A 22659-nucleotide genomic window follows, 5' to 3' on the forward strand; every position below is an offset into this window, starting at 1 on the left:
GGCCTCCAGTTTTTGTTTTTACATCAATAGTTGCATTCAGGATCTGGATTGTACCCAACATTTTCAGAGACTACCGTGTATTTATTTTTCTTTTGAGACTTTGATATTATTGATGGTTTAACTTTTCAGCCTGTAGACTTGTGTGAGTGATCTTTTTCTTAAATGGTGAAAAGACATAAAGCAACATCTCCTGTTTTACATCCATTAAAGAAGCCTGGTTATTTAACATGAGCCGTGTAACAACAACATCTCTATATTTAGTTTCTTCTTCTTTCTTGTAAATGGACATCAGGAGCAGGGACAGTGTGAGATTGGTAACACAACAGAAATGTGTCTGACTCAAATATAAAAGAGCAGAGTGAGCACACAAACACAAACACGTCTTTAGTTTGCTGTAAAGATGTTAGAGAGAGTCTGCAGGCGCTCACGTTGTTGCAGATGCGGCTCTCTGCTCCGGCCTCCAGCAGCAGACGTACTGTCTTCTTATGATTCAGAGCAGCTGCAACGTGGAGCGGTGTGTCCCCTGCCTGAACAAGCGCGCACAAACACACACACACACACACACACACACACACACACACACACACACACACACACACAAAACACAGACGCACACAAACACACAAAACACACACACAAACACACAAAACACACACAAACACATACACACACCAGAACAAGAAATTGTGGTATGAGCGTCGACCATCTCTATAAATCATCTCAATAAACTGTACTGTGTTATTTAAGGAATGAAAGTGTGTATAATATTTAAATGTAAAAAAAGAAAAACTTTCTCTTTTTCCATTGATTTATCATGATAACCAAACCAAAACATTAAAGAAACTATTACTAATAGTTAAACTTATACTTTAAATAATAATGTCTTATCTTAAATTAATTTAACTGTATTTTTTTTTATTATTTTCGAGCTATTCTCTTTATAATGAGGAGATTTTTGAGGTGATAGTTGATCTACAATGAAGTTCAGTGCCTACGTGAGTGTAAAAAAACTAAAGGATTTATAAGTTGTTGTTTTATGGATTTTAATTTTGATGAAGTTTCACAAGATCATTAGTCAATAAACAATCTCCCACAGCCCGATCATGTCAGCCTTCCAGAGCCTGTGTGTTGTCATCACATTTTGTACAGCCCATAACATCATGTAACAACATCATGAACACGATGGTACAAAGTACTACAAAGGTCAAGTATATTTTGACCAAAGCACAGAAGGTGGAAATGGGGTATAATATGTCCTCTTTTAGAGTATTCGCTATAACTGGTGATAGGTGATAATTTCCCATCCTTCAGTTACTCACCAGGTTCTTCTCTGAAACGGAGCAAAACGCTCCCAGCAGGATGCGGATCATCGGCAGGTGGTTGTACCGAGCAGCGACATGGAGACACGTGTCCCCAACCTGGATGAACAAATGTAAAGATTAGATATTTTACAAGACATTGTACTTCCGTTCGACCTTAAACAATTTAAAGGATAAATCATAACCAAAAGTGAACTATGGAGATTTATAAATAATTACAACATAATCGAGAGTGACATCAAAACTGTTCATACACATTCATATGCCGCCGACGAAGCAGCGGGAGCAACTTGGAGTTAAGTGTTTTGCACAAGAACACATCAGACATGTCGCAGCAGGAACTGGGGATCAAACCCCTGACCTTCTGGTTGAGAGACAACCAACTCTATAATACCTCTGAGTCACAGCCGCCATGCCTATAAACCCCTCTATTTCAGCCCTGCTCAGAACAGGCTGTTTCTGTGTCTGTACCTTTAAATATGTAAATGAGCTGTGTCTGACCACGCCCGCTCTCTGGAAGGGGATGTGTCTCAGTCTTTCTCGCTCCATGTCCTATTGTTTACAGTAAGAAGGCAGACTCAGAGAGCAGAACAAACACCTAGCTGTGGGAGTGTCACCCACCTGGGGGAGGGGTTACTGCCCTTTGTGATGTCACAAAGGGAAGATCTCCAAACGGCCTGTTTGAGCACACATTTTCTGAAAAGTGGAGCAGGAAAAAGGAGAGGATGAACTTTTCTTATCATTGGGGGTTTGTAGACAGACTAGGGACACATGTTAATGTTAGAGAAACATGGTGAAGTGTATTTTGCGTAATATGTGACATTTAAAATGTAATTAATAAGTTGTTACTTTGAAATATAGGGGATAAAGTAGAGATTACTCAGCAGTCAAAATATCAGGATGTTGGCTTCTGCTCTGAATCTTTTTATGTGATTTCATTTATTATTTAACACCAATAGTGAGCCAAGTTCATTTCTTATTGTCATCTTTTAACAATGTGAAGATTTTGCGTCCTTAGATCTTGTCAAAGTGACTTTTGGTCATTAATTTAAACATGAAGGACTCGTCAGTGATTTCCAACAATCAGCACTCAAGCTCCAGCTCAGACCCACAACAACAACAACAAGTCAACAACCAGCTCCTCCTGTTTGTGTGTTCGCTGAGTAACACAAGTTTCCCCATGAGGCTGCACATTATGTTTGAAGTGCAAATGTACCGTACAGTGTTTCATAATTCAGAGAGTCCTGCGCCGTGTGGGCGCTCAGTACACAGCAGGACGACATCCTGGATGGTGAAACGGAAATGTGAGCAAGAGAGGAAGAAGTAAAGGTACGAGTTTGTTTCTCTTCAAGTTTCCTGTCTCTTCAGGTTAAATGAAAACTACTGGAACATGTTATGTATTTTAAACTACTTGGAATCTGCAGTGAAGGAGTCACAATGACATTACAGCCATGACAGCGTGTTCCACTGCTGCAGGCTGAAGCAAATTATTGAGGCAATATGACATTAATGTGTACTTGTTCGTCATTTAGACCCCAAATATGTCAAAATTAAATAGGGTCAAGGTTAAAGGAGCAAAATGTAACTCTGACACCTAGCGTTTTAAATGGGTACTGCAGTCCAAATTCAAATCATCGAAGAAAGCTCCGCTCTCCTCCATAGAGTCAATGTGCATGCAGGTTGTCATGTCTCAGACATTGAAGCTTCAGTGTTTATCCAGCTCTGCATGGGTCTGTAAACCTTTCTGTGTTCTAACCTCTCTCCATTTTTAAAAGCATCTCCAATATTGATCCTAGTTTGATCACGTTTCTGCTCGTGGAGCTTATTAGAAACATGCAGAGGCTTTTTAGTCGGGTACAATCACTTCTATCTGAACCACTTCTCTTGATCGATTCCATCGCTGCAACACCTGTTGGTTTGTCGGGATAACTGGTCTCATAACAGCCAAAGCAAGCGGCATCCAAAACGGCCGGTTGGGGGCGCCTTAAAAACCGTCTATCTTCTCTGGTCCAAACAAATCCAGAGCATTCAGGACCAGAATCTAAAGTTAGAAGGAGGACATACTGACTGCTGCATTGTTGTCAGAGAAGCCAGCACTTCAACATAGCATGTTTTCATAATGTCTGATCATATAGTAAGATCAAGGAAACCAGGAATTACCTTCATTCAAATGGAGGCTGATACTGTATGTAGAGTTTCATTGAACATCACAGTATCCAATCGTATCAAACAGTACAGAGACGGGCTAAGTGACTGCTTAATATAACTGAAGGCTGCTGTGTGAAAATAGTACTGTAAAGCCGTACGCACTTCTTGATGGAGATCACCTCAACCTGCTGCCAGTTACATACTGCAGTAAACAGGCTGCTGGGCCGCTATGTGGACATGACAGAGACACCATTCTCACTGTTGAAAGTTATCGTGCTATTAAATCAACCATTGAAGCGACTATTTTAAGGTGGAAAAAGTACATATTATTGCTTCAAAAGACATCAGCTCATCGTTTTCATCCAATAACTCCACTTCAGTGAGAGCCACGAGAGAGAACCTAAACAGAAAGTTTGTGACCAAGAAAAAACACAAAAGAAAACTTTGAACTCAAGAGAGTCAGGAGATGGATCTTGATGAGAGCATGACTACTGAGAACATCTTTCACCTTTCAAACCTGTCATGCTATAATAAATAAATAATGAATAATGCAGCGTTAATGGCAGGCTGACAGACACCAGTGTACAACAGGGAGCTGCTGGGTGCATCACATGAATCCTCCCTGGCCCTCGTGTTAGTGAGTAATTAAGAGCATGTCGACTCTGCTGCAGACTTACGTGGTTCTTGCTGTCGGGTCTGGAGCCTCCCAGGAGGAGAACTTTGGAGCTCTGAGCGTGACCGTTCTGACACGCCAGGTGGAGGGCCGTGTTTCCAGCCTGGAGAGAAATGGAGGACAGAGTCAGAGTCTTTCATCAGGATCAGTTTTGGCCAAACATCTTCAATCCATGCCTTGGTTGTTGTTGTTGATGTTGTTGTTGTTGATGTTGTTGTTGTTGTTGTTGTTGTTGTGAGAATGTGTGGACTGACCTTGTTTTTAGCGTGTACGTTGGCTCCGGCCTTCACCAGCAGTTTGACGGACTGACTGAAGCCGTGCCAGGACACCTCATGGAGCGCTGTGTTTCCATCCTGACAAAAAGAAGAATGAAAACTGAACAACAGGCAGAGCGACGGCCCGGACTTCATGTGAACACTCAGTGATGCTCCTCCTCACTTTACATTTGAAGGAAACTCTCGATGACTGAGTTTCATTTATTCTATTCTTTCTTTAATAATCAATAAATAACATTTACTTTTCTCTGACTGTTCTATTCTTTCTATTCTGTATTATGTGAATATTTAACTCCAGACACTTTGCACTAACTGGGCGGATGTGGCCCAGTGGGAGAGAGGGTCATCCCTCATGTGTTACTAAATAGTAAGTAGTTGATGAACATGAATTATAATCCTAAAATGCTTTTGCTTACTTCACCTTACAAGAACCATAAGCAAAGCATATCAGGATCACAATTCATGTTCAACAACTTCTTAACTTACTGCCAATAAGCAGTGATTAAGATGGTATTTAGGACAAACTCTTACAGTAGTTAATGTCCTATTAGCTTTACACTATGGTCATGTAAGGTACTAATAAGAGCTTAATAATGACTACTAAGCAGCCAGTATGCAACTAATTAGCATGCTAATAAGCAACTAGTTAATGGTGAATATTGTGACTTTGATTTCAAATTTAACTGAAAACTTAAATCCATATTTGAAGGAAACTTTATTTCAAAGACAAAAGAGTCACTACAGCACCATGTTCTAAACTAAACTGACCTCATATCCATAAGCGGATCACTGCACAGGCAATGTGGGCAAGGGCGCAGGGTCCTGGCCAATGGAATGGTCTTGGTCTTAAGATTTATTATGTTTTTTAATATTTAGGATTAGTAGTATATGTATTTTGTTGCTATTAAGATATTGGACTTCATCTCATCATCTTTCTTTTTGTGGTTTCTCAGGGACAGTCAACGAGAGAGAGAGAGCGAGAGAGAGAGAGAGAGTTGACTATTTTACCTCTTAATATTGTGCAAGGATCATAATGCACATCAGAAAGTTAACGTTCCATCATTTAGTTTTTTTTCTGTGAAGAACCCAGACAGGGTTAAATAACTATTAAATAATAAATAACATAATTTCAAAGGAATACGTGCTGTGTGGTTGTGGATTGGCCTCTCTTATTCTGCAGACAAACTCTGTGTGTGTGGGGAGGGCACAAGCAGTGTGTGTGTGTGTGTGTGTGTGTGTGTGTGTGTGTGTGTGTGTGTGTGTGTGTGTGTGTGTGTGTGTGTGATATTTGCATGTGTATGGGTCCAAAGCGAGTTTGTGTCCAGAGCCTGTGGTCGTGATAATCCGTCCATTCTCATATCAACAAACAGTTAATCCTACATTCTTCTTCTTCTTCTTCAGTGACATTGTTTGTTGATATCATTGTGTATTTAACTGAGTGATTTGTTTTATTTGAACATATAACATGATGTTAGGATGAGTGATTATTTGTAATCTGTGAAGGAGTCGTGTGGAAAAGGGATTTATTACATCTGGATTATTTCTGAGTATCCACTAAAATACACTTTTAATTTCACTTTATTCAGCACGTAAAGACTTTTGACATTGTTGTTCATGGTTATAATCCCCGTTCTGTCGGCCGTTTCTCTTTGTACTGCGAGCACTCTGAGGTTAAGCAGATTACAGGCATGAGCGTTTCTCTGCCATTATCAGATGTTTTAATGCAGACTTCCTGAAGCTTTAAACTCCATGTTTCTCACACAGCTCTTACACTGTGTGTGAGTGTGTGTGTGTGTGTGTGTGTGTGTGTGTGTGTGTGTGTGTGTGTGTGTGTGTGTTTGTGTATTGATCTGCACCTTGTCTTGTCGGTCCAGTGCACAGCCTTCCTGGATGAGAGCGCTGATGATGTCATTGTTTCCGACCACGGCGGCCCTGTGCAGTGCCGTCTGCTCGCCCTGCACACACACACACACACACACACACACACACACACACACACACACACACACACACACACACACACACACACACACACACACACACACACACACACACACACATACAGACAAACAGACACACACACACACACACACACAATAAACTCTTTACATTAAATAAGAAACATTCAGGACTCCCTGTAGTAGGCGGGGTTTAAACCTGGTGGGCGGGGTTTGGATGGATCTGTCAGTGCACACTTTGGTGATGCTGTTTGACCTTCGACCCGAAGACTGTGTGTCCACTGTGAACTCAATATTCAGTGTTGATGTACTGTGTGTACTATAACAAGGATCTTTACATAAACCTTATCAAGTAGTTCTGGTGCCAGACAAAACAAAGCTGGAGCAGTTTGGTTAGGCCACAAGACTACTTTGTATGTTTTAGAGAAAAAAAAATCAACAACACAGCGAAAAGTGTAATTCTTTGTAAACCACACCCAGTGCAAATTAATGCAGCAACATGCAACAAAAAAACATGAACATAATGACTGCAACTCCCAGAACCCTCCAGATATCAGCAGCTCTGAGGATTATTTTAGTGGGCTTTGATATCAATTATGAAATTCATATTAACAAACTGAATATAGTTGATCTTTTTCACCAACTCTTCAAAAAAATGATCCCCTTGAATCACCCGATGTTTTGGTTACCGACTTCTTTTCTACAAAGTATCAGATATAGCAGCTCTAAAGTGGATATGATCCCCTGATCCAGGTACAGACTTTTAACGATTACCAAATCCAGATCCCTAGAGCCTTTATGGGGACTTCACACTAAATGCTCTGTCCACATGGGGGCGCCAGAATCCACCCAAATGCAAAGATTCTTACAGCTGCTTTCAATTAGATATTTCATGTCAAACGATACAATTTTTTAATTTATCTCTGAATTTGAATAGTTAATCAGGATTTATCGCATTTTCAATCGCATGATTGAAATGTCTTTATTTACATTTCAAAACAGTTTTTTTTGTGCTTTTATTTTGTTTTTTTACAGACTTAAGCTAAATGTACTTCACTTCCTGTTTGGGTATGAAAACACTTTTATTTTGAAAGAAAACAAGGAACTACCGGTAGATCATAGATTACAAAATTAACTTAACTATGGAAAAAGGAACTTGGTACAGATGGATAACTGACATCAAACAGCTCAAAGGAACGATTGAAAAGGTCAATGTGTGATGTCATGAGGTGGATATTACTTTGGACTCGTCAGCTGAGCTGTCTGAGAGTTTGTTAAAGAGAAATGAAACATTCAGAGATGCAGAAGTGTCCTTCTTTTACATCACTGTGACTACGACGAGAAGCTCACGGTGACTAAATGGACAAAATGGCATGAGATTTAAAAAAAGCATTAATTTCTGCCCTTAATGACATCATGATTTACACGTTAAAGCTGATAGTCCTAACGTAACATTTCATAATGAAGCTTTGTGGTGAAATATTCTATGAGGGCAAATCCTTTATTGTTAAACAACCCAATGGTGAACCTGATCGACCCAATTTAAAGACTGAATCCTATCTGACAGCTTTAATAATGTTGGATTACTTTGGAACAACCAGGCCCAGAAGTTTGAGGTAATGACTTAAACAAACCTAACAAAGATGAAACCAGGACTTTACATCAGAGCTTCAACCTCTAACAGTTCAAGGCGTCACACAGACTGGAAATAACAACCTGGTTGTGTTTTATTCTAACACAAACTATCTTTAAAATTACACAAAGATGGATGGATGTACTTTGTAAATCAGTGTTAATAATCTTAGTGTATCATTTTAAAGCCACAATAAGTAACTGTTCCACCTTAAAAAAGACGTCTCACAGGTATACTTTAGACCACTATTTTTTCTGCAGGGAGGAAAGGGTCTCTCACGTCTCTCTCTCTGTTTTCAGAGGAACTGTGTATTGACAGTTTTTATCATGATGGAGATGGTGCTGTTTTGTAAAGTTTGCACTTTGGAACCCGTTTTCAAAACGTTGCACGTTATCGTGTAAACAAACTCTCTAAACAGAGCCTAAGTTCACAATTTGTACCCCCATATATGTAAAAAAAAATTAAAAAATAATAATTCAGGGTCCAGGTCCAACAGACTTACACTTTAAACAAACATCATGTATCCCTCGGTCGTGCAGGGTTTTCACTGAGTCTATCAGTAATAATGTTTATATGTCCCCACACAGTTAAACCACAGCAGGTCCTCACAGCTGTGTTTGCTGTTAAAGGTGAACAGTGGTGTGTTTGAGAAAATGAAAGCAGTGAGTGAACAGTCCCAGGAAAAGCTCCAGCGCACATGAATGCTCAGCCATGAAGGAAACTCTGAACACCGAGCAGATTAGTGATGAGTGACAGCAGGTGAGGGGTGACATGAGAGCCCAGGAGGAAGAAGCAGTGATGGAGAAGGAGCAGGAGGAGGAGGAGGAGGAGGAGAGGGGAAGATAAGAACTGAACCCAGCACAGCAGCAGTGGGAGTTTGGGAAGGTTTGGGGGTCAGTAGGATCAGGTTTGGCTAACCTCCTTCACTCTCCCTGATCCGCCAGGCTCTTCCCCAGCCCTCTTCTTTCTCCCCTCTTCCTCCTCTTCCTGCTTCAGTCTGCACCTCCTGCCCCCTGCAGTCCTGGAGGATGCACTGCAGCGATCTGCCGAGCTCATTGACCACAGAGAGGGAATTTGGCAACGACCGAGATCTTGGTTATCACTGTCTGTGGGGGGCTTGCATCCTGAGGGCAAACCCACAAGGGGGCAGTCCAAAGAGTCCCATTCAAGGCCACTGGAGGTCATTAGACCACCGTTATCTTTGTGTTAGAATAGAAAAAGTAATGTGGATCTAAAAAAAAGCAAAAATAGGAGCTCTACAGTGGAAATCACCAATGAGGACTGAAGTTTGAGCTAGAAGTGGATAAAACACGGGAAACAGCAGCTGACAGTCGGATGGATGTACTCACGTCGTCTTGGATGTCCAGGTCACAGCCGGCTTTGAGCAGGAGGCGCACAACCTCAGTGTGGCCTTTGTAGGCGGCCAAGTGTAGGGGGCCTCTGCCATACTGTGGACACAAGACAAAACTCAGTCAACAATGCAGTAAAGTGCGTACAACAATCAAACTACCACTCCAGTGTAAAGGCTTAATACGCAACATTCTGAATATAAATCAAACAAAATATATTTTGGGAGTAATGACTTCCTAAAAAAAGAGTGAAGTCAAACCCCCTCTGGGTTTGTTGTTCTGAGCTCTGTGTTCACAAGGACAGTACGTTGCCTTCTTTAGTTTGTTCATGTTTCACTCAGAGGCTCAAAACTGTTTCATTCATGTTTTCGTCACATGAACCCCTCTCTCTCTCTCTCTCTCTAACTGTAAGCCCACCATGTAGAGGAAGTGAAACGGCCCCTCAGGGACGGTCATTCTAGTGGCAAAAGGACAAAATGTCAAGTGCAACTGAAGACGAACCGACAGACTTTTTAAACTGAAGAAAACACTTTCTTTGGCCTAAAAAGACAAACAGGATCAACTTTGAGATGCATGTTGCCACTTTTAAATTAATTGCAGAATCAAGTTTTTCAGATGTTTATCAGCACTCATCTGCCGCTCTCCGTCTCACAGACACTCACTGGTGAAACAGGGCAGGAGGGGTGGGGTGGGGTGGGGGGGGGGGGGGGGCTGAGGGTCACTAGTCTTTCTGTTGTACGCCTCCGCCGATAAGTCAAGTTTCCATCCAGCCATGATTACCAAGAAAGAAAGTCTGTCTGGGATGTGGAGTTTGTTTGTATTTAAAATAATGAATACCCCTAAACACCCTATAATAATTATACAGGAGAAACCTACATCCAACAGGAAAGGTTCCACCACAATCATTAACAGGATGAACATAATAACACGAAACATCTCTCTCTGTTTCTCTGCAGGACGGGTGATTATCAGTCGAGTCTTCTCACCACAGCAGATCTAACAGGTGCACAAGGTGTAGACCACTTAACGCTGAACCAAGATGGTGTCTCCAACAGATTAAAAGCAGATCCCTCCAGATATACCGGCGATAACCCGTTCAGGACAATCAGACATACGTGAGCTAAAAGTGATATTTGACTTTGACCCCTGAATTCAAATCAGTTCTTCCCCGAGTCCAAGTGGATGTTTTTGTTAAATTTGAAGATTTCCCCTGCAGCCGTTCTTAAGACGTCCCTTTGACGCACAGGCATGAGACTTAAAAACGTCCTCTAACAGCGTTTCTCTACAGCGATCAAACACAACTAAAAGTGGAGACTCTGACACAGACAGCGACAACACTTCATGATCCCTCAGACATAAAACACAAAAACATCACTAATGCACAGCACAATCAGTAGACAATGAAAATGAAACAGTGAACAGACAACAACGAGTGTAGAAACAGAAACCCACCCCTGCTGTGTTGCACACAGAACCACAGGCCGCTGAGTCGGAGACCTCTGCAGAGTAGGTAACAGAGCTCATCACTGATGGCATGACTGAAGACAATCTGCTGCAGAGAACCATCCGTCTCAGTAATGAGTCGAGGGAAAACAAACAAGTCCTTAATCCAGCTGGGTTTAAGAGACGAGTGCACAGCTGTTCATGTGAGCTGAGCAGAGGATAAACTCTGCATCCTGCCAATATAAGGACCTGAGAGCCGCGCGGTTACTTAACCTTGAGGAGGTTTTAAAGGACGGAGCAGAAATAACACTGGGTTGTATCGGCTCGTACAGATGTTGTAAGTTTTCATCGTTGGATAGTTCTAACTTAATCCTGATTAAATCAAGTCAATCGTCATGTAAATATGGAAACACAGAAATAAACTTAAATTTAACATCATGAAGAGAAGCACGTTCTTCTACATATTAAGTGTTTCCTTGTTCTGGGATTTGTGTGTTAAAGAAAAACAAGACGCTCTTACATTTGTGAGGACATTTTCTCACCGTCAATTCCTAAGGTCAGAACTGAACTGGGGGAAAAGATGTTTAAATTTGCTGCTCCCTTTATTTGGAATGACTAAAAAACAAAAAACTAAAACTTGAAGGCAGGGTTGCTCACTTTCAAAAACTAGCATGATTTTGAAAGTAGCATTCCCTCAGTGCTCCTTCTACACCCACCCCCTCCATTAAAAGCCACGCCCCTCACTTACATGCACGAGTGCCGTTCCTCCAGAAGAGGACCTCAGCTCATCACTTGCATTGTTTAGAAACTACGGCGTTTCATGTCTCATTCAGCGGTAAGTAAACACTAAACTTTATCAGAATACATACAAAAAACAGACTATTTTACTACTCACAACAGCCAACGACAGACTCACAGTATAAACTGTGAGATAGTAGAGAAGGAGCAGGGAGACAGGGAGGCGTGTGATTGGTTCATCAGATTGGTACCTCGTGGCAGACATTGGTCGAAGTTTTTACAGGATTACAACTGATACAGATGATGGATTGTCTTCGTTCTTTTTTCAGAGCAAATGAATTATTAATTTCTGTCAGGACCTAAAGACAATTTCCACCAAAATGTTAAAAAAGTGAATCTGGAGAAAATTACCAACCCTGACTTTAACGGGCTGCTCTCATTGGAGGATGTTAAATGACTTGTAGGCGGACACATCTCCCAGACATGTTAGTGGGTAACCTTGACAAAAACATTAGTTGTTTAAATGTGTTATTTGTGTATTTTAATGTCTAACAATGTGATTTATAGTGTGTTCTTTTTATTAGATAAATAAATACATCACACTATAAACAGTGACAGTGATTTATTTCTTTTAGCTATTTGACCTTTGTCCCTTATCCTTGAAGAGCACCTGATTCCTCTTCATTTTTTTAGACAGTGCAGCACTCGCTTTAACCTTTTTTTTTTTTAATGAAGCTTTGTTCATCAGCACAGAGGGTAACAAGTAAAAAAAAAAAGCAGCAGGAAGTCATCCCTTTCAGATGAAGTTAAAATACTTTTCTCTGAGAGGATTCACTTCACAACAAGGCACATTGTAGTAGTATGAGGGGAAATATTCAAACTTCAAACATTAGTCCAGATGATTTCTGTTAATCCGAGTGGACTCAGTGTAAAGATACAGTACAGTGTGTAACACAGAAGCACAAGCCCCATTACACCTCAGGTATCATGTTGTCTGAGGAGGTTCATGCTTTGTTTGGGTGCGGCTCTGCCTCCATTTATGTGCACCTCAGATTGAGTTTCAGTGGGCCTGACTTGGAGAGGAGCCACGAGGCGAGTTCAGGTGAACAGCCGGTCTGAGACCAGCAGAGAGACTCTTTCAATCCCTGACTACAGAGGTCCTAAGAGGACAGCCATCTAGGGTGTCGATACGTCCCAATTTGACCGGGACCGTTTCCTTTTCATGCTCTGTGTCCCGAGTACCCACAAATACCTACCAAACATTAATATATCGAGGCTTCGAACAGTCCATGTCACAGGTTACACTTACTCAAACAACACACTGTGCTAACACTGATTTGTCTCTATAGATGTCAGTCAATGTTGTTGCCAACTGTTGCTGTTTTAACCAGTAGAGGAACATCTCTAATGCACTGTGAATCGAAGTTCAACGCTGATTTGTCTCTACATGTGTCAATCAATCCCAGTGTTGCGGCTACTGCTTAGTTAGCCTAGCTTGTGATGCTAACAGGACCTGCTGAGTAACAACAGGTAGGCTAGCTGTCGTACTGAAAAGAAAGTCTGCGTTTTCCAAAGACCTGTAGGAAAGTTACAGCCTCCTTCAAAAAGTACCAGGGCAGTGAGTATGCTGCGTTTTGCACTCACTGCAGTGTGTTTTCAGGTGCCCACGTTGAAAATGTGGACATGCAAAGTCATATTAAAACAACAAAAACAAACAGTGGGTACAGGCTGGAAACTTTAACGGGCTGCTCAGGAGGGAATCTTGTGTGACCAGTGCAGGTCGATACATGAGGGTACGGAAATATTAACAAAAGTGATTTGTTCCCCCGCCGAGCTCTCAGTGAGAAACCTGGACAGGTGTGTGTGATAAAGACTCTTCACATCATCAACAGAATATTTGCTTAGACAGTCGGCCAATTCTCTTGCAAAGTAATAAACTGAAGGACATGTTGTTCTGAAACGACACACTGGCTAAAAAATGTTTTCTCCTTTGATACAATTATCAATTTGGACTCGTACCGAGAGGAATTGCACTGAATCGTTCTGTATTTAATTTAATCATCGTAGCTCCAGAGCATCGGATCGGACCGTATTGTAAAGGAGAGATTTACACTCCTACTTCTAACCTCTCCAATCCCAGAACCCAGCTGTGAACTCTTAACCTCCATCCTGTCTTCTTCTGTACATTTCTTTTAATTACCCTCTCCATCTCAGCTCCTCCTTAATCCTCCCTTTTCTTCACGTCTGTTTATACTCTCAGTCACAGTTCATTCATCATTTCAGCCGATAAAGAAATATTCCCACATTCCTCTTTGTGAACAGAGGAATGTTTCATATGAAGCTCCGCCCCCTTTTTTAAATCCCAGATTAAGGCTTTATACAGGCTTCCTGCCAAAACGCCAAAATACAGCCGGTCCACACTGAACCATCAGAGTGAGCAGCACACACACACGCACACACACAAACACACACACACACACACACACACACACACACACACACACACACACACACACACACACACACACACACACACACACACACACACACACACACACACACACACACACACACACACACACACACACACACACACACACAATGTTGTTCTAGCTGTGACAATAGGATGCCATGTGGTCATGAGAGATTTGTTTGCAGAGCCAGAACAGAAAACAGAAAGCACATGATACAGAAAGAACACAAACAGAGCTCAGCACGGCTTTGTGTGTTTCTCTTTTCGTTTCTGTTTCCTCTTATAATCCTCATTTTCCTGTTTGTCCTTATTTAATCTCTTATTAGTATTGAGTTATGATGTCTGTGTTGGTATGATATCACTGTCTCTTCAGGAAGGGACAGAGCAGGCCGTTCTTCCTGAGGAGACTCAGATCTTTCAGTATCTTCAACACACTCCTGAGGACCTTCTACCGGTCTGTGGTGGCCAGCGCCCTCTTCTTTGATGTGCTGTGCTGGTGGGGCGGCATCAAGACTAGTGAGGTCAGCAGGCTCAACAAGCTGGTGAGGAAGGTACGCTCTGTTGTTGGCCTGGAACTGGACAGCTTGGAGAGCGTGGCTGAGAGGAGGATGAGGGACTAAATCACAGCCATCCTGGAGAACTCCTCTCATCCTCTCCATGATGAGCCATCAGACTGTACAACAGCAGTGTGTGCTACAGTCTGTCTTCATCACCCTAACCCACAGAGGCTGTCACACTGACAAACCCTGGAATCTGTCACTCATTTCACATTATTTCTAGGTGTTTATTTTTGATATTATTGCTTATGTTTGCCCACTTATTTCATCTCTCTCACTTTATCTTATAACTGGTCACTTTAAAATCAACTTGCCACTTAATATGTCTCAATGTCCTGTATAGTTTGTAGTGAATAGTTAAGATCTTATTTGGTGTATAGTTTACTTAATTCTTGCTTATAATAGTTGTAAATACATCTCTTGATCATCTTGATCAATGATCTTCATGTTTGTCACTTTTTCTCTTTTCAAATGATTTTACAAAGAGTGACTTAAAGTCTTCTTTGTCTTTGTTCAGTCTGATACACTGACTCTAACAGACTGACTCAAACAGGGAAGTGTTGCTCTATAAATACCTCTGCACCTCTGACATCGCCGTCTTTGTTCTGGATGAGCACTGAACCGAACCGTCACACAGGAGTGTTACATCACATCCTGTGCACTGCTCCTGTGACCTTTGAACCTCGGTGTGTTTCAGAAGATGTGAGAGTGCGGATGAAAGAATGAAGAAAGACCTCAGGGGAGTGTGTGTGAGTGTGTTTGTGTTTGTGTGTGTGTTGTACAATGATCCATCTGTTCACTCGGCAGCTCAGCTGTGACTTCGTTATTGTTTTTTTCCTTTTAACCTTCATGCTAAAGAGAGAGAGAGAGATGGACAGGAAAAGGAGGAGAGAGCTACAGATAGAGAGGATGACACCTGGACGGGATGAAAACCAAAGTCACTGCAGTACAGACTCAACTTTAGGAAATTCAACGTGTGTTCTGTATTTTCAAAATCACATATTTAACATCTAGAGGGACAAATTGGTACAACAAGTTATGTAATTGCTCAAGTAGATTACTTTGCCAGCAACCATGAAACAGGCAGTAACGACTGTAACAGACCAATACTGTATGTAAGATATCTACGCACCCTGGTTTGAAAGGCAAACGGCCACCATACAGGTGTTTCAGAGATGGAGGCAGGCAAGTGAAGTGGTTCAGACAGAACTGGAGAGAGGTAAGAATGCAGAAAGGAAAGACTGACGCAGGGCTGGTTAAACACTGAAGTTACATATTGCTCCTTTTAGCCCTGCAGGTAAACACACCAATCAAAGTATCTCCACTAAATTTCTTATTCTTGCCTCGAAACCGACTCAGATTGTTTCACATCATTGTGTTGTGTGCTAAGTTGATGGTCGAGAATCTTACACAATATTTGCACAACATAAAACGAACCAAACAACCAGCCAAGGAAGCAGTGAACCAATAACTGTGTTTTTCCATCCTTCCATTTTCTATACCAATTAACCTGTTCAGGGTCGCAGGGGGGGCTGGAGATGAGCCCAGCTGTCATTGGTTGAAAGGCGGCGTCACACGCTGGACAAGCATGTCTTTAGACTGTGGGAGGAAGCTGGAGTACCCATAGAGAACCAACACATGCACAGTGAGAACTTACAAACTCCACACCCAAAGACCATGAACCAGGAACCTCAACCTGAGGTCAGAGTGCTAACCACTGCACCTTGCAGCTCACTCCTAAAGGTGCAGGAAGGTACAATTTGTGATTTAGAAGAGTCTAGATTTATTCAACACACAATTTCAGGAATATTACAAATAACATAAAGAAACTTATCTCACACTACAGAAGGTTTAAAAGCATTTCCTATTTTCAAATAAGGCAGCATCACACATAAGGGGAATCTTAACAGATATTTTGCGTGCATGCACACTACAAGATATGAAAACCTTGGCACATCACAGACTACAGGATTTTACCCAGCGGAGGAATGTACCACCTCACATGACCTCATGTAAACAACAGAGTTTATTTTCGCTTTGTGTAGAGAGACGACAAAAACATTAAAAGAGACGCGGACAGCATGGGTTGTATATTCTTCAGTGAGAGCTGGAGGTCAGATTGTAACTGTCAGATGCGTTACAGTTGTCCTGCACACCTGAGCGGGTCACCACTACTGTCCACCTATTACTGTCCTCCCTCGTCTCTCGCACTTATTGTAGTCACACACGGCTTCCACCACACCTTTTTGTGACGTAATCGTCAAGATTTTAAATTCTAAATATCAAAAATATTTGCTTTGTTTCACCTTTGTACAAATGATAACATTTCAAATGACAAGTAGCCCAAAAGCGTATTATCGTAAAAAAAAAAAATTGAATTCAGAATTTGTCTTATATCACTCCTTCGCTAGCGAGAATAAAAATGGGCGGACCTGCGCAAAGTTTTGTTCTAGGCTGGGGGTGGAGTCCATGGGTGGAGATACCAGGGGAGGGGAGGGGATTTTTTTTTTACCAGAATCCCACTGTGACATAAGAAGGAGATCAAATTTGAAACGGAGCACTTTTCTCTGTGTTGCAAGACTTCAAAGGACTGGATGGATTTATTTCACATTTTGTGGGTCTGTAGACACTCAGGTTACCCAAATATATGTTCAAAAACACTAAAAGTGGATTTTTCACAATATGTCCCCTTTAAGTTAATCCAGCCTGTGTGATCACACTGAAGAGTAATTAAAGCATATTTTAGTGTTACACACACAGCAGCACTGAGGCAGCCTGGAGCAGCTCCACTGACTCCTCAAACACTTCAAATGAGTGAAAACATGGCAGTACACGATCCTCTCGGCTGAATGTAGAGCAGCTGAATGTATTCTCATTAGCAGAGTGTTGAAACATGATGAGGTTGTGTTCATATGTTAGCGGCTCCAGTGCTGCTCACACGTTCATGCTCCATTTTGTGTCTAATTGATTTAATTACACACAGATGAGCTCACAGAGCATGAGAAACGATTTACGTCACAATGACTCAAAAACACATCTGATGTCTTACTGAACTACAGACTCATAATTCTGCGTGGATAGAGTCAGAAATCAGGGAGCGAGATAGTGGGGAATGACATGCGGGAAAAGGAGCCACAGGTGGGAATCGAACCTGGGCCGCCCGCTTGAAGGAACCACAGCGCGCACCAACCACAGCGTGCACCAACCACTGCGCCACCAGCACCCCGATTCTGCTGTAATATTAAACAAAGCTCCACTTTTTATATTTTCTGAATCTAATTAAAGGTCCAATCTGTAAGATATCTGAATGAAACAATAAAATGACCTTACTATATCATCAGAAATTAAGGAAACATGTTATGTTGAAGTGCTGTAGACGGCACCCCCACATAGTCGTTTTGGACGCCCCTCAGTTTGCCAGGCAAACAACAAACCAACAGGTGTTGCAGGGATGGAAGAGAAGTGGTTCAGATAGAAGTGATCGTACTCGACCTAAAAAGCCTCTGCATGTTTCTAATAAGCTCCACGAGCAGAAACGTGCTCAAACTAGGATCAATATTGGAGATGCTGATCAACTGATGGAGCCAGTGGTAGACTAGCAACTCCTGTGTGTTGCAAATTTAATCTTCATTTTCCACAGGATCCTTGTTCAATTCACACCGCACAATCTGGAGCTCATGTTTCCACTGCACACACTGTGGTCCGTCTCCAGTGCCAGCCAGCGGGGCCACTGGGCTCCAAATACGTACAGAGTCCATTTTTCAACAGAACCTGTTGCGATAGGCGTGAAGCTGAACAGAGCGAATTGACCCAGACAGGAAGTCAGACAAGGGAACGCATAGAGCATCTGGTCAATTTCAAAATAAAACACAAGATAAAGACCCCCCACATAGCGGGATCAACGGACCTTAAATATTTAACATCATTAATAATTACATTAAGAAATCAGTGCACTCAAGATGTTCTTCTGAGAGTGGTTGGATAAATCTTAAGACACCTCCGACCACAGGGAAATCTGGGGAGATAATCTTTAAAAACCATCAAAAGAATCAGGACATCGCTTTGTTTTTTTCAAAAGAGAGGAATCATGCCCAAAGTCAGCTAGTTTATCTTTCAGCGTGTAACCTGCTTTATGCGTTCAGGACTGCTGAAGACACTGAAACTGAAACTGAAGACATGACCAACCAGCCTGCACTGCCTTTCTTTGTCGCAAGTGTTTTTAGACCAAGAAATAAAATGAAGATAAATGTGTCAAAGGGCTTCCTCTGTCTTTACCACTCTCGGGGCGACTCACTCACCTTGGTGACGGCTACTTTTGCTCCCTTGTTGATGAGCTGGACCACATTGTCCGCCTGTCCCTTGTGCGAGGCTATGAGGAGGCGCTCGGAGAGTGCGAGGACCTCAGCGGCATCCTGCTGGATCATGAAGTGGGGCGAGTGATGCTGCTGTCAGTCAGACACGGAGCTCAGGACGGCAGAGGGAGGGGGGGGGGGGGAAGGCAGCGGCGGTGACGGGGTCTCTGACGTTTCTAACTCATGGTGAGCTCTGCTGCGGACAGACGAGCTGGAGAGGAGTCGCCCCGTGTTTCTGTTTCTTCTACAAACTCCACACACCGCCCGGGTTCCTGCCCTTCATCCTCTCAGCAGCTGGGAAGAGAACAGGAAACAAAAGAGTGAAAACAGGAAAACAGGGAGGACTGGTCTGACATCCCAACTGTCCAGGTTGTTAAAAACCCACGTTCGGCCCTCGTGGAGTCATGTGAGCTGCACTGAAATAATCCTGCAAAGAGAGCCAAAAAGAGTGGGGTCAGATTTGGTCAGAGAGCCGGCTGTACTGCTGCGAGTTCACACACTATGAGAGAGAAATAAAAAACCCTGAAAGAGCACACACACACTGCTGTAGTGTCTGTCTGACCACAGGGAGAGGAGAGCAGCTGAGCCTCAAATATATCAGGATTTCTTATCATTAAAACACATCGACAGACAGGCATCGAGGTGTCATACAAAAACCTCTGATCTGTGGAATGCAATAAGACATCTCACAGTGTTCTCCAGAGATCCAGTTATCTCCCGGTTTGCTTCATTCTCCTGTGAATGACTGTCTGTAACCTTCAGGATGAAAAGGCCCAGGGCTCAAAGCTGAGCTGTGAAATCATCCCGCCTGTCAAAAGTAGAAGCTTTTTAATTCTCTGAGTTTGAGAGTCAATGCCGGTTTGATGTTTCTGAGAGACTTGGAGAGAGTAACAGCACTTCAGTCTGCGCTCCTCTGAAAGTGATCATTGTTAGAGTGAAACTGTGTGTCTGTTGAATCTGATTTTTCTGTTCGATGTGAATATTTGAATGTTTTGTTTTGGATGATCATTTTCTCTTTTCAGAGTAGTAGTTTTAAACGTCAGGTTAATAGCACAATAACTTCCAACAGGGAGTCCGTTTACAGCAGTATGTAACTTTGGCACTAGTTCACACAGCAGCCTTCAGCTACAACGCAGACAGCTAGCCCGTCTCTGTTTGATACAAAGACTGAGGCTAAGAGGAAGAGGAGGATGATGGATGAAGCTAAGACGAGAAAAGAGAGAGTGGCCGATCAAGAAGTCAGACAAGAGGAAATATTGCACCTTGTCAGCTGATGTGGTTGTTTGGCTTCTCACATCTCTGCAGGTGTTCTGTAGAGATGTGCTACGTTGTCCAAAATGCTACCATAGCGCGAAACGATAGCAGAAGCTATACGTGTTCCAGATCAAATAATGCTCCCTGTACAGCACAAAGCCGTATGGTAGTACATCTCGATGGATTGCATTATTTGATAGAACACCTGCTTAGCAGCATGTGGTCTACGAGGGGGAGGCGGAACAGCACTACGTGTGTTTTACGATGCAGTTGCACTAAGACATCTCAAGTGGGAGACAAAGCCAAACAGAATATTTAATTCACACAATAATGTTTCTTTAAACTAAGAGTTCAAGCATTTAAACTGATGATTCAAATCCTTAACTTTCTTTTTTTGTTTATCAGCATCAGATATACTTTATTTAACCACTAGGGGGGAAACTCATTGGTAGAGATACCAAAGTTCCCAAAAAGCTAACTTTGTTATACCCATGTACCCGTACCTGTACTTGTTGTTTCTGTTGATGTGGAGAATAAAATGTTTGAATTTCAGACTTCTGGTAAAGTGTGCCTGAAGAGCTGGTGTTGAGCTGGGAACAAAAAAACTTTAAAGATGGAGACAGAAGCTTTTTTCCTAAAACATAAAACATAGACTTATACAAAAGTAAGGCCACTAAATCATCACGTTTCTGGGCGGGGGCTGGTGAGTTTCCCTCAGCCAATGACAGCGCGCAGGTGAGTTAAGGAGTGGATACAATTCATTGATTGGACACAATTCAATTAGGCCAATTAGACACACATATATATAGCAGCAAAGAAGGAAAAATATAATAATAGTGAGGCGAAACGCAGCTCGTTCTAAGAAGAGGATGAACCTTGTGTTGGCTTTTACCCGGGGACGCAGAATTGCACAGCTTTTGGTTGGACAGGCAGGTTCCAAACACCAGCAGTCAGCTTGTGCTAGCATGCATCGAGTGAAGGTATAAGCAGTAAATGTGTTTCTTGGGGCGATCAGGGGAAGGGCCCAGTTTGAATGTTGTGTTTACAAACTGTAATGAACAAAAGTACTGACATTTAATGTGAGACTCAGTGGATTTAAACATACATTTATGTATTTAAAAATTGATTGAATGTCAAATAAAACCTCCCTCTCTCTGGGTTGTATGTGCTCTCACTTTTTCCCTCCAAGCTGCCCTTTGAAAAAGTCCCAACATCTTCGTCTCTCTCACTCTGAGAGACGACAGCTAAAACGGGCAGATGGAAACACCTGTCAGCTTGAAGCATCATAAATATGTTCAGTCTGGGTAAGTGGGATTCTTTCATGTCAAATGTCTTTTTATGACCAGGTATTAATCCAGAGTCATAAAGTATCATATCAGAGTGAAGACAGACGCTGTGAGCACGTCCTGACATGAACACACCACATTACATGTTACTGGTTCTGTCAGAACTCTTTATTGACGATGTGTTTTGGTATAAAATAACATTTTATAATACATGATGATGATCTACACACACTGTGCTCCACTCGAGCTCCACCAGTGTGTACGGAGGAGAATCAGTTTATCTTTGAAGAGAAGTTAAACACACAACACAAGATCCGATTGAATCCAGCAGCTGAACATCAAAGGTCTGTCACTACGACGTCGACATGTTTCATCAAGACCGTCCTGCACAGTTCCTGAGGAAGAACTTGGATTTTTTTCTGACTTAATCCCAAAAAACACTGAATCACAGGGTGGATGTGTTCAGGAAGGGTTTCAGTTTATTTACTAAATGAAGATAATCTTCTTTTACTTTTAAAGATGTATTTTGGGGGCTTTTTGTCATTGTTTGAGAGGACAGTGGACAGAGAAGGAAACCAGGGAGAGAGAGTGGATAATGACATGTGGGAAAGGAGCCACAGGTTATACAGGAATGTGTTTGACTATAGCCTCCGTACATGAGGTGCGACATAACCACTAGGCCATCTGCCCCAATTAAGATTAATCTTTAATATATATTTACATTCCTCAATGCAAAAATAATAATTAAAAAAATACTTATTATTCAATATGTGGATTTTTTTTTTGTAGATGTATCTTGGGGCCTTTCATATTTGATTAGAGACAGGATAGTGGATAGTAGATAGTGGTAATCGAGGGAGAGAGAGGGGGGAATGACATGCAGTAAAAGAAGCCACAGGTCTGATTTGAGCTTGTGGCCGCCGCTTAAAGATCTACTGTACATCTTCTGAACATGAAGCACACAAACTAACCACCAGGCCACTGGAGCCCCGTATTTCAAGCTACTTTGCATGTGTAGACTAGTAATCCTACATATTTTCCTCATCCTACTTACATCGAGGGGTGGGGTCCAGGGGTTCTCTGAATGCGGGAAGAAATGGGGAAGGGATAAAAACGAGGAAGTATCCAAAATATTAAGCAGGGGTTTATTTACATGATCTCCTGTTCGTCCTACAGTTGCCCTCGATGCACTTCATTAATG

General features: G+C 42.1%; 2 protein-coding genes across 5 annotated transcripts in view; one reads left to right on the top strand and one right to left on the bottom strand.

The window, feature by feature from the left end:
* Positions 1-22659, top strand: part of lyrm2 (LYR motif containing 2) — an 85320-nt gene that overhangs the window by 14074 nt on the left and 48587 nt on the right. The window lies entirely within an intron of this gene.
* ankrd6b (ankyrin repeat domain 6b) overlaps positions 1-22659 on the bottom strand; it is a 52806-nt gene that overhangs the window by 11298 nt on the left and 18849 nt on the right. For 2 of the 4 annotated variants that reach the window (XM_061051309.1, XM_061051308.1), the window contains exons 1-8: positions 18865-18882; positions 9356-9454; positions 8925-9237; positions 6272-6370; positions 4395-4493; positions 4145-4243; positions 1320-1418; positions 429-527 (exon numbers count right to left, since the gene is read on the bottom strand). In XM_061051309.1, coding sequence (XP_060907292.1) covers positions 429-527; positions 1320-1418; positions 4145-4243; positions 4395-4493; positions 6272-6370; positions 8925-9191 — 762 coding nt within the window. In that variant the 5' untranslated portion in view covers positions 9192-9237; positions 9356-9454; positions 18865-18882. Of the gene's footprint in view, positions 1-428; positions 528-1319; positions 1419-4144; positions 4244-4394; positions 4494-6271; positions 6371-8924; positions 9238-9355; positions 9455-18864; positions 19213-22659 lie in introns of those variants that run through there. The other 2 variants (XM_061051311.1, XM_061051310.1) reach the window with 1 other exon arrangement.

This window comes from Labrus mixtus, chromosome 12 (genome assembly GCF_963584025.1).
Source record: "Labrus mixtus chromosome 12, fLabMix1.1, whole genome shotgun sequence".
In the NCBI taxonomy this organism is placed as follows: Eukaryota; Metazoa; Chordata; class Actinopteri; order Labriformes; family Labridae; genus Labrus; species Labrus mixtus.